Source organism: Dermacentor albipictus, chromosome 5 (assembly GCF_038994185.2).
Source record: "Dermacentor albipictus isolate Rhodes 1998 colony chromosome 5, USDA_Dalb.pri_finalv2, whole genome shotgun sequence".
NCBI classification, from domain to species: Eukaryota; Metazoa; Arthropoda; class Arachnida; order Ixodida; family Ixodidae; genus Dermacentor; species Dermacentor albipictus.
Window position 1 is genome coordinate 114058344 of NC_091825.1, and position 17026 is coordinate 114075369.

At 47.7% G+C, this 17026-nt stretch overlaps 1 protein-coding gene across 2 annotated transcripts in view; it reads right to left on the reverse strand.

Moving 5' to 3' along the window:
• The window catches only part of LOC135920545 (SAM and SH3 domain-containing protein 1-like), a 324429-nt gene that overhangs the window by 94629 nt on the left and 212774 nt on the right, over positions 1-17026 (reverse strand). For both annotated transcript variants that reach the window (XM_070538776.1, XM_070538775.1), the window contains exons 7-8: positions 6519-6646; positions 4459-4509 (exon numbers count right to left, since the gene is read on the reverse strand). In XM_070538776.1, the coding sequence (XP_070394877.1) occupies positions 4459-4509; positions 6519-6646 (179 nt within the window). The remainder of the gene's footprint in view (positions 1-4458; positions 4510-6518; positions 6647-17026) is intronic.

Sequence of the window (17026 nt, forward strand, 5' to 3'; positions counted from 1 at the left end):
CGCCGTAATTTCACCCCCGTAAGCGCAGCTGTCGAATTGACCGATCGAAGGGCACCGAGGCTTTTCAACCGGCTCCATTAGCTGGCTGCCCAACCCTGAGCTGGTAATACCCTCTGTCACCAAGAAAAGGCAGGACACCGATATCAGTAGACAACACTTTTTTTTTTTTTCGTGTGCACATAAAAACGAGTCCCTCACTCCATAACGCTTGACGAGATAGGCAATTTTCACTACGATGTAAAAAAAAAAATGAAAAGGGTGGAGGAGTGGGAGAGGCGCTCCAAGCACACTGATCACTTGAGAATGAGCGCTCACAACTTCCAACCCGCCGAACGACGGCCCGCTTACCTTCTTTACGTGGCTCTCCATCGCGGGCCGCAGATTGAAATCGACGATCTCACACGCGGAAGTGTAGACGCAACACCACGCGACAGACCCGCACACGCATCCCAGACGTCCTCCTCCCGTTTTCTGTTTCTCCCACGGTGCACACAACGACAGGTCGTCGAAACACACACACACACACGCACGGAGAAGCGCGCAAGCGGGCAGACGGCGCACCGTTCGCACAGTCCGGGCAAGGCGTACTACGCGTGTGACAAGCCAGAAAGTTGGGACCAGGCGCAGGCGGGCAGGCAGGCAGGCCAGCGAGCTAGCTGCCTCCACTCAAGCGCGCCGCACACACAAGCGGGCGGCCAGCAACTCGCTTCCGCGTGCAGTCCGCCAGCGGCCGCATATCGGACGCACAACGCGCGCGCGTTGGGAGAGAGAGAGAAAGAAGGATGAAAGAGAGAGAGAAGCGTGAGAAAAAATAAAAGAAGATTGCAAACTAAGTGAGAGGAGGACGCCGGCGCGAACAGGTGGCGCCATCTAGGTACGCGCGAAGGAGGCTGGAACTGACCTTCGTTTCGTTTCGTCCGCCACGCGCGCCAGCTGTAAACAGGCGAAACTCTCTCTCTCTCTCTCTCTCTCCCCCCCAACCACGCTCTTAGTGACGTAACCTGAGGTATTAATTAATGCGAACGAAGCTCCTGCATGTATCCGCTCTGGTTTCACCGGCGTCATAGCCGAGTCGCTCGAAGAAGTGAAAGAGAATGATAAGTTATGTGGACGATGTTTGCGTAAATATCTGCTCGCGATTTGCATGTCGACAGATACTGTGGCGAATATAAGCGCAGTATGACGACCACGCAAGAAGCAATATAACAGGCGGTAATGGAAATCGGCGTGGGAAATTTCCATATTCACACATTTTCTCACGATTCCCTGCCAATCTATTATATTTATTTTTCTTAATCTTGGCCTCTGTTTGCTGTCTTGTTTAGTTCCGAGCACTATGGACAATGCTACTGGACGTGTCATGTTTTTGAGGCATCAACATATCAAAACGGCATACCAAACGAAAGGTCGCTCACTTTGACATTAAACGTTCAGAGTAAAGCTCAGAGCACGGTACGAAGACTCCTATCGCAAATGTTTAAATCATTCTGCAGTTATTGCTAACGGTCCCTGTCTGTGGCTCCAATGAAGTGTTTTGGCAACTTCGTCTGCCTGAAGAGCGCAGCCTCTATCAAGGAAGAGAGTATACATGTGACAGAGAAGACATGTGAAATTGTAAGCGATGGATGTAGCGGCGACAGTAAGTCTTTTCGTATTATATAGTAAGCAGATACATATACGTACTATGAGCACAAATTGAAACGCCAACAATACCGAAACTATTCCAATGCGTCGTACCTGTTCCCAGGTTCACCCGCATTTGTAGCAGTGGATTAATTCAGACTCCAAAACGAACAGTTGGGACCACTCCATGCTTAGAAACCAGGTACAGAAGCGGTTACACGTCGCACTTCCTTGTAATCACGCGTAAAAGGCGTTCTGATGAGTTATATGCTGTTCGCGTTTCAATTTAGGCTGATCGTAGAAGTACAAACATTAAGGAAGTTTATCGGAAACTTCCGGTAAAAAGGGCCGTTTTCTTCGTTCTGTCTGTCCCTCAAGTCTGAATTATGGCATGTTTCTGTGCCTCTCAATGGTGAAAACTACATGAATATGAGGGAAACCTGCACCACCGGAGGCACGGCAGGTGTAAAGCATATAAAAGCAAAAATGAATAGGGGGATATAAAGTTCACGAGGGTTGGGAATATAAAACTCTAAAAGAAGCGTCAGGAACTGGATGCGTTAAGATTCCTGGAACGTTGAGCCTTTTGTCAAAAAAACTCAAGCTACTGTGTGCCTCCATCCATGGTCTCCGAGATCCGTAGTGCGCACGTAATCTCAGATGCCATGCTTCACCACATCGGCCGTGCGGTGCGGTATCCATGGCGCTATGGACGCTCCAAAAGCCTGAATTGTGAGAACGACAGCCCAGAAAGACTGCACGGGGGCATTCGCCCTTTTCCGAGAAAAATCTTTCCGACCCCTCGACACGACAAAACCCCCCACGGCGAGTTGTTGCTGCGAGCGCGGTTCCAACACGAATCGGATTCTGGGTGGCCCTAATTTCAAGGAACGTTTTCGCGGGGACGGGCTGCCACGCGCCTAACGTCTGTTTGACACGCATGGCAAGTGAACACAAGTCTTCGTTCTGGAGTCCAGCATTCTGGAAGTTCGCTGAGACTCCCCCAAACAAAGACCAAGGCGTGTCTACAATTCGTCAGAGTGCACGTGAAAAATAGCCGCCAGTGTGACAAAGGCACTACTAACCTCTGCACTATGTTGGGGAGATTCTTGTAGAAAAAAGAAAGACTCAAATAAATGAAGAACGAATTGATCTTTCTTTCTTTCTTTCTTTCTTTCTTTCTTTCTTTCTTTCTTTCTTTCTTTCTTTCTTTCTTTCTTTCTTTCTTTCTTTCTTTCCATTTTCGTTTGCGCCTGCTCCTTTTTGTTGCTGCGCTATTAAACAAAATTAATCCTTTGGGTTGTACCTTGCCACACAACAATACACGTCATCTGTCATGTCCGCATTTCCTTTCTTTAACGCTGAGAGCCCGGTACTTCCCAGTAACGAACGGCATACGCGTTATCAGCATGACCCCCCCCCCACCGTCTCATCTGCTGAACGCCGTTCACATGTCAGAAGAATGCGCTAGACGCTCACAGTGCGGCCAGCCATCCCTCCAATTTTCTTTCACTTACTTATTTCAACAAACGAGCAATTACTACTACTAACCCAGTATTACTTAATGTCAAAGCGACAACACCAAACATATATACAGTGATCGACAGGAAAAACAAGGGCTCGGGGATGGAAAAAAGAAACATTCCACGAGGCTCGCAATGCTTTTGGCTCAAGTAGATGGTTTCTTGGAAGTGACGTCACTAAAACAGAAAGACGGCCCAACAAAACGCAGCAAAGCCGTACGTCGCTAGTCAGTTTCTGTTATCGTGTTTTCTTTTGCGCTAGCGGAGAAAATCGTTGCGGCACCTAGCCTTTTCATCGGCGAGGGTGACCCGGCCGCGAAGCCTTACTTGACGCTGGACCACCTGGGAGCACCATGTGCCGATAGAATCCTATACCGCGCCATGATTCACGTGTCCACCTCGAACGGGACACCATATATACCATTGTCGATGGCAGGAGGTGCCCCTGGAGGTGCCTTTCCTCCCTTAGTAGGCGGGCACTTATCCGGCCTTATATACCACGAACACGTAGCTTCAAAGATGAAAGATGAGTACACTGAGAGCCCTCTTTCTTTCCAGGCACCTCCGCACTTCAAAGCGAAAAAGAATAATGGCCTCAAATACCACGAAATGATGAACTTACGCACACCGTGTTCAGTAAGCTCTCTATATACTGAGCAATCCTGGCGTGCTTCGTACATTAAAAAAAAAAAACAAAAAAAGAAAGAAAGAGAGAAAGCACCCGCCTCCGCGCTCGAACAGCGCGTGCCTTACGCAACATCCGCAATCCGAGAGTCCGCAGCAGCGAAAGCGAGAAGCCCGGATCATATCTCGGACCACACCCCGAGACCTCTCATCTCTCTAGTGCCGCCGGCAGCTGCCATATCTCTCGCGTATCGCCTCTTCGAGCCGCTGCTGACAACGAGCATCGCGGGAGGCTATAAGATAAGGGCGAATCAAAAATGCAAAAAAAAAAGCGAGGAGCCCTACGCATTAACGACCCCCTCCGGCTCGACGTGTAAACAAACCTACACGCTCCTGCAGGGCGCATTGAGATGCGCTCTAGCGCACGCACCACGCGATGCTCACGTGACCCCCCCTCTCGTGGGGTCGAAAGCACCAGACAACGGATGATAGCGAGAAACAACAGACATAAAAAAAATGGAACGCGCGTTTGAAAAACAACTGCCTCCTCTAAAGTTGACCATAGGTGTGGGCGCTGGCGTGGGTGGTGCAGCAGCGGAAGCAGCCCATTGAATCGGGCGGTGCACCGAACAGGTTGCCCGTATCGTAAAAGGTGGTCTGTTGAACCGCTGCTGCGGGGGTCACTCACCTCTTCGCGGTTTCGGTTGTTGCGAAATCGCAGCGTGCCCCGCTGACGAATCTGCGAACACAGGAAAGGGTGCAGGGGAGGAGCAGGGGAAGGAAGTGAGGTTTGAAAAGTGAAAAGAAGCTTCGCACGTAACCTCTAGCATATGAAATCCAAAGAAAACAGAGATGGGCGAGGAAGACAGAGAAGTAGTCAACAAGCAGTGAAACGCGGGATGCCGCTGGAACGATCGCCCCTGTAAGCAGTCTTGTGCTCGACCCTATAGCGAAGAGAAGTCCTTTCACTTAACTTTAATCTTGTCGAAACGCTGGCTCTTGAAACATACGCTCTTATAACTCTGTTGATTACTCTAGTACCGAACAATTTGCATCGTTACCAGGAACGCTAACCCTCTGACAGATGTTGCTTCGCATTAAAAACTCGAAGTGTTAGGAGCTCCGCTTTGTTAGTAACGCATGATGAAATACCGACGGCGCAAGAAAAAAAAAAAACGGTACGAACACAAGCGAATTACACGAACGCAGCGCTGTGTTCCACTTGCCTTGTATTCGCACCCGCGACATGGGGTTTGTTTTAAATAAAGTTGTTATCTCTATCTTTCTCTCTTTTATGCTCAGGATGGGGCCGGTCGCCATAGCAACCGTGCGTGCAGGTTTGGTATTGTTCAGCCGCATTTTTGCCTGGTCACGATAACCGAGGAATACGCAAACTAGATAGTATTCGCAGAATGGGAGCTCGTTGCTTCTAGCTGTAGGGTGACAAACTGTTGAACTTCAGCAGAATGGGAAGTTGGGTTAATTGGTCACTGACTGTAACTGATGCGATTTCCCTTACAAAAATTTTTGTAGAAAGTCTATAGACAGTCTATAGACTTTCTACAAAAAAATTTGTAAGGGTTAGCACCAAAGGCGCGTTTGCACGTACGCATGCAGCAATTCACCGAGCTCGCTGTTCACGCTTTTCAAGGAAACACTTAAAAGAAATGCTGTATCAGTTCATATCGTTAAACCATTCTTTCCAAGCTTTATTTTCATTAATTTCTTGGCAATAGGTTGTTTACTAGACGAGAAAATGACAGTCAAAGTTCCGTTATTTTTCAATTTACCGCCGAAGCGTCAGCGGCAATACGTAAGCATGACGTCATAGGTTTTAGAGTATGTTCTCGGGTCTGGGCCATTGTTGGCCTTGGGGTCCTTTAGAATACTTTATACTCTGTATTCAACGACGAAAAGCGATAAGCTAGGCCCGAGAAAACGCCGTCAAAATCAATGACGTCACGCTAAACTGGCGTAAGAACTTCAAGGTGACACTGCCACCAGTCTTCTTTTTTGTGTGTCTCTCTTATGGTTTTATCGTGTGTGTGTGTGTGTGTGTGTGTGTGTGTGTGTGTGTGTGTGTGTGTGTGTGTGTGTGTGTGTGTGTGTGTGTGTGTGTGTGTGTGTGTGTGTGTGTGTGTGTGTGTGTGTGTGTGTGTGTGTGTGTGTGTGTGTGTGTGTGTGTGTGTGTGTGTGTGTGTGTGTGTGTGTGTGTGTGTGTGTGTGTGTGTGTGTGTGTGTGTGTGTGTGTGTGTGTGTGTGTGTGTGTGTGTGTGTGTGTGTGTGTGTGTGTGTGTGTGTGTGTGTGTGTGTGTGTGTGTGTGTGTGTGTGTGTGTGTGTGTGTGTGTGTGTGTGTGTGTGTGTGTGTGTGTGTGTGTGTGTGTGTGTGTGTGTGTGTGTGTGTGTGTGTGTGTGTGTGTGTGTGTGTGTGTGTGTGTGTGTGTGTGTGTGTGTGTGTGTGTGTGTGTGTGTGTGTGTGTGTGTGTGTGTGTGTGTGTGTGTGTGTGTGTGTGTGTGTGTGTGTGTGTGTGTGTGTGTGTGTGTGTGTGTGTGTGTGTGTGTGTGTGTGTGTGTGTGTGTGTGTGTGTGTGTGTGTGTGTGTGTGTGTGTGTGTGTGTGTGTGTGTGTGTGTGTGTGTGTGTGTGTGTGTGTGTGTGTGTGTGTGTGTGTGTGTGTGTGTGTGTGTGTGTGTGTGTGTCGATGATATTTCGCTACGGTTGAACGTGAGGCTTGCGTGAAAGACCAACCCTGTTGAGAGCCTGGTCTCCGGTCATGTGACCCTCTCGGACGGCGAGCATCAGCTGCAGACAGCGATCGTCGGTCAGCAGCTCCTCATCCAGGCCCGGCTGCTGAAGACCCGAGGACGGCGGCGACACTGCGATAAAGATCAAACGACAACCTTCAGCGAAAGGCCGCGCTATACGGCGTCAGTATACACGATGAGGGGGAGGAGTGGTGCAGTGACGTCAAAAGAACACTATGTATAGGCAGTTCAGACGTGGAGAAAATCGCAAATTACGCGAGAACGCCTACTCGTTAATTTATTGACCCCGTACAACGGTATGGAGCGCACCCGTGTGTCTTTTCCTTAAAACAACAACAACAACAAAAGGAAAGAAAGAAAGAAAGAAAGAAAGAAAGAAAGAAAGGAAGAAAGAAAGAAAGAAAGAAAGAAAGAAAGAAAGAAAGAAAGAAAGAAAGAAAGAAAGAAAGAAAGAAAGAAAGAACAATAGCGCGGCTGATTATTTATGCCATAAAATCACTGAACGAAAAGCGACTGCCTTCGAAACATCGCACTGCATGCGGCCGGCGTATCGACTAACTATCGAACCCGCGATCACGTGGGGGACCACAGGATCCCAGTGGCCTACCAGAGCTTGCGGAACGAAGCCCCCTGTTTCATCATCACTCCATTCCGGAGCATGGATACCTCTACATTCCCTGTCAAAAGTTTACGGGCCGTGGGATCTGCGGAACAAATTTGAATATTTACGCAGCCTGGGCACGCCTCCTGGGAAATCAGATTGTGGGCGTGCGCCAGTGCACACACCAAGGACAGTGTTGATTCAGTTTAACTGACTGCGGGTACAAAGCGCGCGATAATTTATCTAGTTACTGGAACCCGCGCTTCGTGTACTTTTGACGCCCACAGCACGTCACATATGGGGCCCTCCTCAGAGATGGTGTCCGAATCAACGCCCCTGCGACGGCTCCCTCTGAGTAAAAAAAAAACAACCAATCTTGAAGGCTACGCTTTGGTGAATGCACGAAGCGGAAGGACGTCATGGACGCCATGTTTATGACACCACCTCGGAGGCCCTCACTACGGTGCTCCTAGCAATCGAGTATGCCTCCGCTACGCCTAGCCGGAGGTGGAGCTGTGTCCGAGGGATGATGGAAAATATTTTCTTCCAGCATGGCTGCACCGTTCTTGGTGAGCCACAGAGGAACACAAATTGGACGCTCTTTGCCTAAAAGCGGTTCCGACTACACATCTCTACTACACTGGAAGTCAACGGTGTCGGTAGCCCAGTTCTTCACGAATGAGTTCTTCTATTGAAGGAATGAATAAAACTGGATATCTTGAGCTCCACGTAATTTGCAAACCGCCGTCAGGGGGATGAACGTAAGAGGGAACCGTCTCTCTCTCTCGCCACACACACACACACACACACACACACACACACACACACACACACACACACACACACACACACACACACACACACACACACACACACACACACACACACACACACACACACACACACACACACACACACACACAGAGAGAGAGAGAGAGAGAGAGAGACGCACAACGGGAACAGTTCCACCAACTGGCCTCTGTACAGTTTCAAGAGAAATGAATCATATCGTAGAGAAAGTAGAAGAAAAAACATGAAAGGAAATAGGCCCGTATACACTCAGAAACCTAATATATTTTTTTTCCTTCAGGAAAAAACAATTGCTGTTTTCTCCAGCATACGCATGACAGCGTAATACCTTCGCTCAGTTATTTATACCAAGCGGCCCGCGTATAAGTAATGATTCATCACACGTGCCAAGTTGTTGACGCAATATCGGGAGGCGGGCTCACCAATAAAGCACGCACGTGATAACCCGGAAATTTCGTCAACCGTCAGTGGCCTGAGAGAAAAGATAACTTATGGCTCCGACAATCATTTACGGTGGCCAAAGCAATACGCGTGCGCAGTCGGTGGGGCGCGTGACACTCATGTCGTGTTTGCCTATTACCACATCGCTGCTGGCCGCGTAGAGGTCACAGACGTACAAGGAAGATCAAGTACCCTCCACAGCTGTATAGACCGCAAGGCCCTCAGCAGTCGTCTTCAGACGTAGCTCTTGAACGGAGAGGAAATAACATCACTAAAGAAATTTAGACTGATGTGTCACCTTCCTCGTCGAACTTACAAGATCGGAGCTAGTGTTCTTTGAAAACCTTAAATTCGTTTGTTTTCTTGCGGGAAATTAATTATATTACTAAAGAATACGAAAGCCAACCATAATATTTTTTTTTCTTACAAGTTTGTCGTCCAGACCTTGCACGCTAGCATGGCGTTATGGACTTCAAAGTGTTTTTTCCATAGTCAGGTTGTTTGGGCCTGGTTAAGGCTCTCGCAAGCTGCTCTGTCTTCATTTCCTTTCAAGGGCAACGTATTCCTTCGTTACTGAAGAAACACTTCGCTATAGTGACGAGTGCACACTGTCAAAATTCCTGACATCACGGCAACCTGGGGCGGCAAAGCTTTCGTAGCCCCCGGTCGTTGGTCCTTACGCATTTTACTGCTTAGCATGCGCCTCTGCGCCTTCACCGCTAAGGAAGGCCGCTTTACCACTGCAGAAAGGTAAATTAGTAATGTGGCTTATCTTGATATTAATCCTCAGCGTCCTTTTAAAAGACGACATAAACACAATCTCAGTGAAACGCAGGCAGACAGACGCGCACAGCGCTGTTCTCTCGCGACATACGTGCACCAGGACAGGTGACGTCAAAGCACGCGTCATATAGCACTAACCGGAAATGCCGTCAAATGCCACGGTCAGGACACGGCCCGTCCAGCCGTGGCCGGGCTAATGTCAGGTATGCCAGGCAACGGTCAAGCCACAGACTGATGACGTCAGTGAGGAGGCAACCTTTGGCGAAAGATGTTATGCAGAACCGAGCCGTACAACTACACAGCTTTCGATGAACATCACGCAGCTAAATGCAGAGCTTCAAGCTTGAAATGCGTATATCATTTGTATATCATGGGTCATCCTATAAGCGTCATATAACGCCTGCTGGAGATACTAAAGAGGAACACAGCCTAGCATTCCTTTCTTTCTTTCTTTATTAATACTGTTAACCCTCGCTTGAGCGTTGTTACAGGGAGGGAAAAGAGTACAACACAAGCGAATTTGACATTTCATAGCATCAGGTTGGGTGTTCCCGATATAAAATATCAATCAAGCATTCAAATTTGTGCACATCCGTCTGATCGACAACAGCATCAGATAAGGCATACCACATTTCAATTTTTAAACTTCGCAGGGACCTTGAAAATGAAGCTTAACGAGGCATAGAATTAGACAGGAATGAGCGAGGCGGAAACATTAACCGGGGCGCATATTTCCAGTTGGCTAACCTGTATACAAGAGAAAAGAGAAAGGACAGGAGAATAAAAACGAAGGCCGGGAAGAAGGAGCCCTCTAACCGAGCTATAAAATTGTAAAGCTATTTTGACAGTTCTTGCTTCAAAAGTCCAGGAGCCTACGGATACGTATTCGCAAGAAAGTCTTTACGCCCGAATTGTTCGTAAGAGCAGGTCAAATGCAATCATGATACAATCTAACGCCTTCATAACAAAGTGCTCGAGACCTCAAATATCCTCCGTTATACAGGTCACTTCGTCACACAGGTCACTTCATTGTAAAGGCCCCGCACCGTATACCGTTCCCAATGGAGCAGACTAAGCACATTTAACGAGCGAACACACTTACTCAACACGAATTCAAGATATACTTAGTGAAATATGTAGCTAATTTTGTTTGACTCTTACACAATGTATGAAAAAAATTAAATTATAGGGTTTTACGTGCCAAAACCACTTTCTGATTATGAGGCACGCCGTAGTGGAGGACTCCGGAAATTTCGACTACCTGGGGTTCTTTAACGTGCACCTAAATCTAAGTACTCGCATTTCGCCCCCATCGAAACGCGGCCGCCGTGGCCGGGGTTCGATCCCGCGACCTTGCGCTCAGCCGCCTAACACCATAGCCACTGAGCAACCACGGCGGGTACACAATGTATGACTGCAGCCCGAAGTTCTCATCAATGTTTCACCGATGTTCACACAGTACGCTGCGAGACGAAACGCAGGAGCTACTCGATATAAAGCTGCAGATCGTCGAATGCCACTATCACCTCCCTTGCCGCGAAAATTCTTGGTTCATTTACGGGATCTTCAACACTCTCTCCATCGTTAAAATCCGCGTCCTTTCAGCCTTAAGATTGCTTTGAAGACGTCGTCGGTCATCAGTTACAACTGCGACACCACGTCGCCATCAAGTGCGACGTGTTGGTCAGTCGTCGCACCCGTTAACGCGTTACGACAAACAGCGCGTGCGAATTGAGCGATTCCTGGAGAACTGCAGCAAGTCTATATTAGCATCGGCAAGCCCTTAGAGTACGTCACCACTGCTGCCCTGAGCGCTGCCCCTAGCGCTAGCGCAGAGTGCACCTTGGCGACGTCTGCGGACGGCACAAGCGGCACCTCTACGAGGACTTCGTCGTAACGAAACAAATCAGTTGTCGGGGACGCTTAAATTCCTTCTTCGTGCAGGCCAGTTCACTGTAGTGATCTCCCTTGCACAGGCGCTCACAATGCGAATGAAAGACGGAAATTTGGCCGGAACATAATCAATCACCCATGATTTATAAAAGACATCGCTCTCGTATGGACTCCAGCACATCAAAAACTCCATGGCAACGAAATGGCTCATGCGGCTGCTCGAGGATTCACGGACCGAGTGGCCGCAAATATGGGCCTAACTCTAGAACCCAATGACTCCCAACAAAACACTAATAAAGACACAATCGTCACATTCCATGAAATGTGCACACATTACAGAAACCAACGCCTAATGTATCCACCTCTCTCTGTGTCTAGAACGCGCCAGAGAGAAATACTGTGGCGACAACTACAAACTCGCACTTTTCTTACCCCGCGCACTTTGTACTTATTCTTTCCCGCCACATACCCGACACCCAAGTGTCGCTTTTGCCCTGTCCCCATAGCAGATCTCTCCCATATCATGTGGCAATGCCCCATCAAACCCCCCCCCCCCCCCCCGTACGCCCAAACCATTAATTAGTAGCGAGGAGCTGTGGGAGACTGCCCTGCGCAGCTCAGATCCCACCCCACAGGACCGAGTCCTGAGGTGGGCTGAGGAGGTAGCGGGGGCCTACCACGACTGACAGACGGACTTCTAGCCACATAATGTGATGATGGACGCCTGCTGGGACTGGAGTACTTAGACCTCCCTCTCTCCTCCCCGGCCCCTCCCCTTTCTTAAAAGGGGAATAAAGTTCACATACAGGGAATTTCGTTGAGACGATCATTGCAGAGGTGTTCGACTTTAACGGGTGAACACCCCAACCAACCAAGACGGAAGACCAGTGTCGCATCTGCACAGTGACGTGGCAGCTGCGTGCGCTTGCTTTCATTCTGAATTTCCTCCCCGATTCGCAAGAACGCTTCCCTCAGTGCGTATATCGTCAGCGTAACGTAAAGCCAAAGCGGGAGTGCGCAAATTCTGCAACGACACCCGCCATTTTCCGCGTAAAGCTTCAGTGAGAGCGCGCGAATACACAAACCACGTATTACTCCAAGCTGTCGTCCGTTTTGCGCGCGCTAGTCGCAAGAGCGTGTGTGTCACGAAGTCCACATGCATCAGTGTGTGCAGGGGAAACCGGAAGACGTCGCTTGCGCGTGAACTCAACGGTGTTCGTGTCTTACGCCAGAGGACGTGACGATCGAGTTTCACTGCACCTAAATAGATCGGGTAAACCGAAGCTAGAAGAACGTGGCCGGAAGTAGTTAAAAGCGTCCGTGTTGAACTCAACGCGAAAGAGAGTGTGGTATGGACAGCTCGACGTCAGCATGGGAGTTGGTTCTGTGACTCGAAACTCACGTGAATGGTTTCCCGCTTATACGGACATAAAACAACAACAAATTTTGAGCTGCTAAAGCATTCTTTCAAAAACATCATTTCATTCATCTCGCAGAAAGATGCTGGCAACTTAGTCCGGGTAAGAAAAAGTTTTAGGTCGTCTGCATACTTCTCACGGTTTACGTAGTATCGGGTTACCAGAGTGGTAAAGGGCGGTAACAATCCTGGTAGCGACACCTTGTGACGCTGGTAGCGACATCTTGTGACGGACAAGCTAAACATCTCTAATGGAGGCGAAACTTCTCTTTGTCTTTTTAACTTCGCATCGAAACTGAAATTTATGACTTCTACTTCTGGGTGACGTCTACACTCGTAGAGCCCCATATGCGGGTTTAGCTTCACGCTGTGAAATATACGCATGGGTTCTCATTTGCACAGCAAGCTAGACCTCGCACTGCGGCAAAGTATGCGACTTTGACAGCGATGCCATTAGAATGTCAGGGCTGCACGACAAAAAATTGTGGGAACAATTTTGGCACTTCATTAGACTCGGTTTTCACAGGGTGTTAAAATTGAAATGTAATGGCGCGGTACAGGAAGGGAAAGACATAAGGAGGCGAGTGTGTGCGTGCGTGCGTGAGGGGTGGGGGGAGGGGCCTTGTGAAATTCGGCGTCCAACTCTTAATTTTTGCACACTGCGCACGCCTATGAGCTGTAAGTTATAGTTTAACGCCTCAGATTTCAAGTTATACTCGGGTATTTGTGCCGGTATTCTGTGTAAGAGAACAACTCGAAGCTTGTTAGTTTCAGTCTTCGATTCCTATAAAATGTACAGTACATGAAGTCCTCCTTTATCAGTAACATAACAAATAACTAGAACCAAGCAGACGTTGCCAAAATCTGTGACGTCATGGCGAACTGGCGCTGAAACTTAACGGGGGCGTCGCCACGTGTCCTATTTGTTTTGCGTTTTTCTTTTCTTGTTTGTCATGCCTCCTCTCGAGGTTATAGGCCCTCCATATCCGCTTCCGGAATGAGAGGCCATGTTGATATTGCCGTAACGTAATTTATTATACTACTAGCAGAACTTCACTTAGTATTCCGCTTTAGTGGTCCCTTTAAGCTCGCAAAGAATGAAAAGTTAGAGTAAAGAAAGGAAAAGGCAAGAGTGAGGGGCGTGACGATCACAATCGAACGTTCCCATCTATGCTACAGTTAAAGCCGCGATATTGCAGCCAATGAACCAAACAATCATGTGTTCCGAGCTTAACAGTGCAGACAAAGGCTAGTCTAACACGAGATAAGAAATTCCGCCATCAAGGACGAAAGAGATGGTGAGAAGCAGAAGTTAATTATAAGCTGTAGATGGTAGCGTGGCCAATCGTCTCAGTCGACTTAATCAGCTTTGCGAGCTTACGCACTAGATTCAAGCACACTTAAATAATTTATTTATTTATTTATTTATTTATTTATTTATTTATTTATTTATTTATTTATTTATTGTCAAACTCTCAAGGCCCGGGGGCATTACAGAGAGGAGTGGTGATTATTACAAACAAATTCGTTAACAATATTTTTGAAGTTTGTGGCGTCAGAAATGGCAGTGATGGAGGCAGGGAGGCGGTTCCAGTCATTCGTCGTTCTTGGTAAAAAGGAATCAAAATAAACGTTAGTGCGACAAGTTGCAACTTCAAAACGATGATCCGTGCGCGACGATATGTATGATGGCGGGGGAGATTAGTTCATCCTTAAGTGTTTGGTTAGTGTAATAAATCTCATGAAAAAAGGCATAGGCGAAAGTATCTACGACGTAACTCTAGGGTAGGTAAGTCAAGGGTTAGTTTCATTGGCGAGACACTTCATGTTTTACACATGATTCAACATTCGCTCTGCCGGGCATTACTTTAGTTTTCTTTTTTCATACATCCTTGAAAGGTGGTGTGCAAAACAGTATAGACAGAAAAAAGCAAACAGATAACACAGACGCCCACGCACGCACAGGAGAATCCATGTTACTGTGGGCGTGTGTGCATGTGCGTGCGCGTACATGTGTGTGTGTTCTTTTTACTGAACAAGTATGTTCCTCTTCCTCCTCTACCATGGCAGGACAAACATCACACGAGCGGGAAAACATGCGAAGGTCGATCTCCTGTGTTTTCCCTCTGGTTAACTGCTGCAGCGCCCACGCCAAGAAGCGAACGGTCTCACGCTGTTAAACGCGTCGCTTCGGGGCAAACAAGCGAAGTGATAGATGGCTGCTTAAAAACAGGGGCGCTATATCGCCCGTCGACAAAGAGCGTTTCTTTTGTTTGTTTTTTTTCTTTCTGTGTGTGTGTGTACCGCGTGCTTGTACATGCGCGCCGTCAGAGCTAGGTATGCGACACCTGCTTTTGTTGGGATTATGTGAATGCGTCGCTATGTAGAAGCCCGTCACGGTGGCTCTGGCACGCGAAATAAAACACCTGCGTTAAACTCGGCGCGAGAGAGCTTCAGGCCTCAGCTAACCTTCTCCTTACGTCAGACGCGGGGTCTTTTCCTCTTTTTTATGCGAAGCATATTACGAGGGCTCAACCCAGCTCCTCAGGCGCGGCGGTGACCATGAAATCACGTGACACCGTGACGTCACGACAGAGGAGAAGTGGCTTTGGCTCAACTCTTGCAAGACGGGCTGGGTGGGAATCGAACCAGGGTCTCCGGAGTGTGGGACGGAGACGCTACCACTGAGCCACGAGTACAACGCTTCAAAGCGGTACAAAAGCGCCTCTAGTGAATGCGGTGTTGCCTTAGAAACGCGCTGTTTCTAAGGCGTGCGTCTCTTGCTCAGGCGCACATTTCGTTGCCGCGCCGAACGCTGCTTTGCTCGACGCTCACCGCGTCCAATGCGGGGCGCGTAGTCGCTGCCCTGTAGCCCATTGTCTTACACCCCTTGGCGGGTCGACGGGAACGCTGTCGCGTTCCACTCTTGAAGGCGAAGAAGTAATGCATGAGTTGTTTCTTCGTCTAGCCGAACCAAATATAGCCAAGCAACAGCAGTTCACCAGGCTAAACAGTGGTTCAACAACTAAAATAAAGGCTAGTATGCTTCGCATCCTGGGCTTAACCTTACCTAAGCCACAGCCATTTTTTTTCTTTCTTTTTATAACAGACTCTTCAGCAACATTCTTTTGGGTTAACTTGTACAGGCCCAAAATATGAGGACTAGTTGTTTGATATATTGTATTATCGTTTAAAAAAACGCAAATGGATTCTCAGTTTAGACGACTATATACAGTATTCTAAAGATAACTCTGTTTTCAGTAGGAGTATTCGAATGACAAAATTTCCGAATGGAATCGAAAAATAGGAATGTTCGAGCAAAACGACCTTCGGTAATCGACTCCAACACCGAAAATCTCCAACTTCTAAAGAAAAAAAAAAGAAGCCAAATTGACAGATTGCGTTCAGTGACAATCGCTGCTTTAAGCTTACGTAGATGTCATGCCGTTAAACATCGAACGTCAGGTCAACTGAGAATAAATTAGAAATGGCTGAAAGTTGATGATGATAATGATGATGATCATCATCATCATTATATAATCAGTCTATTGTTATGCGTATGTTTATTGCAAAGGCCTCTGCCAGGTATCTCTAATTAGCCCTGTTTTACGCTATAGCTGGTTCCAAGTTATGCCTGGAATATTTGCTAACTCTATCAACCACCTAATTATTTGCAGTCATCGACAGCGCTTCTCTCTGCATCTCTCTTTCCTTCCCTTGCCACCCATTATGTAACTCTGACGGTCCATCGGTTATCTGCCTTGCGCATTGCACTTAGTCTGTCCAGCTCCATTTTCCTGTTAATGTCAAGTAGAGTATCGGCTACACATGTTCGCTGATCCATTTACACCGCTATATTCCTGTCGGTTAACGCTAAGCCTAACATTTTTCGTGCCATCTCTCGTTGCGCAGTCATTAACTTCTTCTAAAGCTTCTTTGTCAACCTCCGAGTTTCGTCCCCCCGTGTACCTGAATACCAATATAAATGCAATTACTGTACCCTTTTCTCTTCAAGGATAGCGGTAAGCTCACGGTCACGAATTGGTAATGCCTGCCGTGTGTTGCTGCAACCAATTTTTATCCTTCTGGAAGCTTCCTCCTCATACTCTGGGTCTCCTGTGAGTAATCGACCTCTAGATAAATGTACTCTTAGACAGATTCTACAGACTGGCTACCAATAACCAATCCTGGCTCTCTTTCCGGGCTATCGATCATTATATGTTTGTCTTCTGCATATTAATCTTCAACTCTATACTCGCACACTTTCTCGGCTAATGTCCTCAATCATTTCGTGCAATTCATCCCCAGTGTTCCTGGGGATGAACGATCACTTATGGTACGACTATGACAGCAATAAGGCAAGGGAACGGCACGTCACAAGATGCACGTAGTACAGACGGTTCCGTTTGCCGAAAGAGCTATATGTACAAAACGATACAGCCGCGAAAATCATTTTAAAGGAATCCAAAGATGGTGAGATCGGCCATGTAAATAACTGCTTTGCCGAAACCGAGACAAAACATTCGTAGGTTAGCTTAGGCGAGGT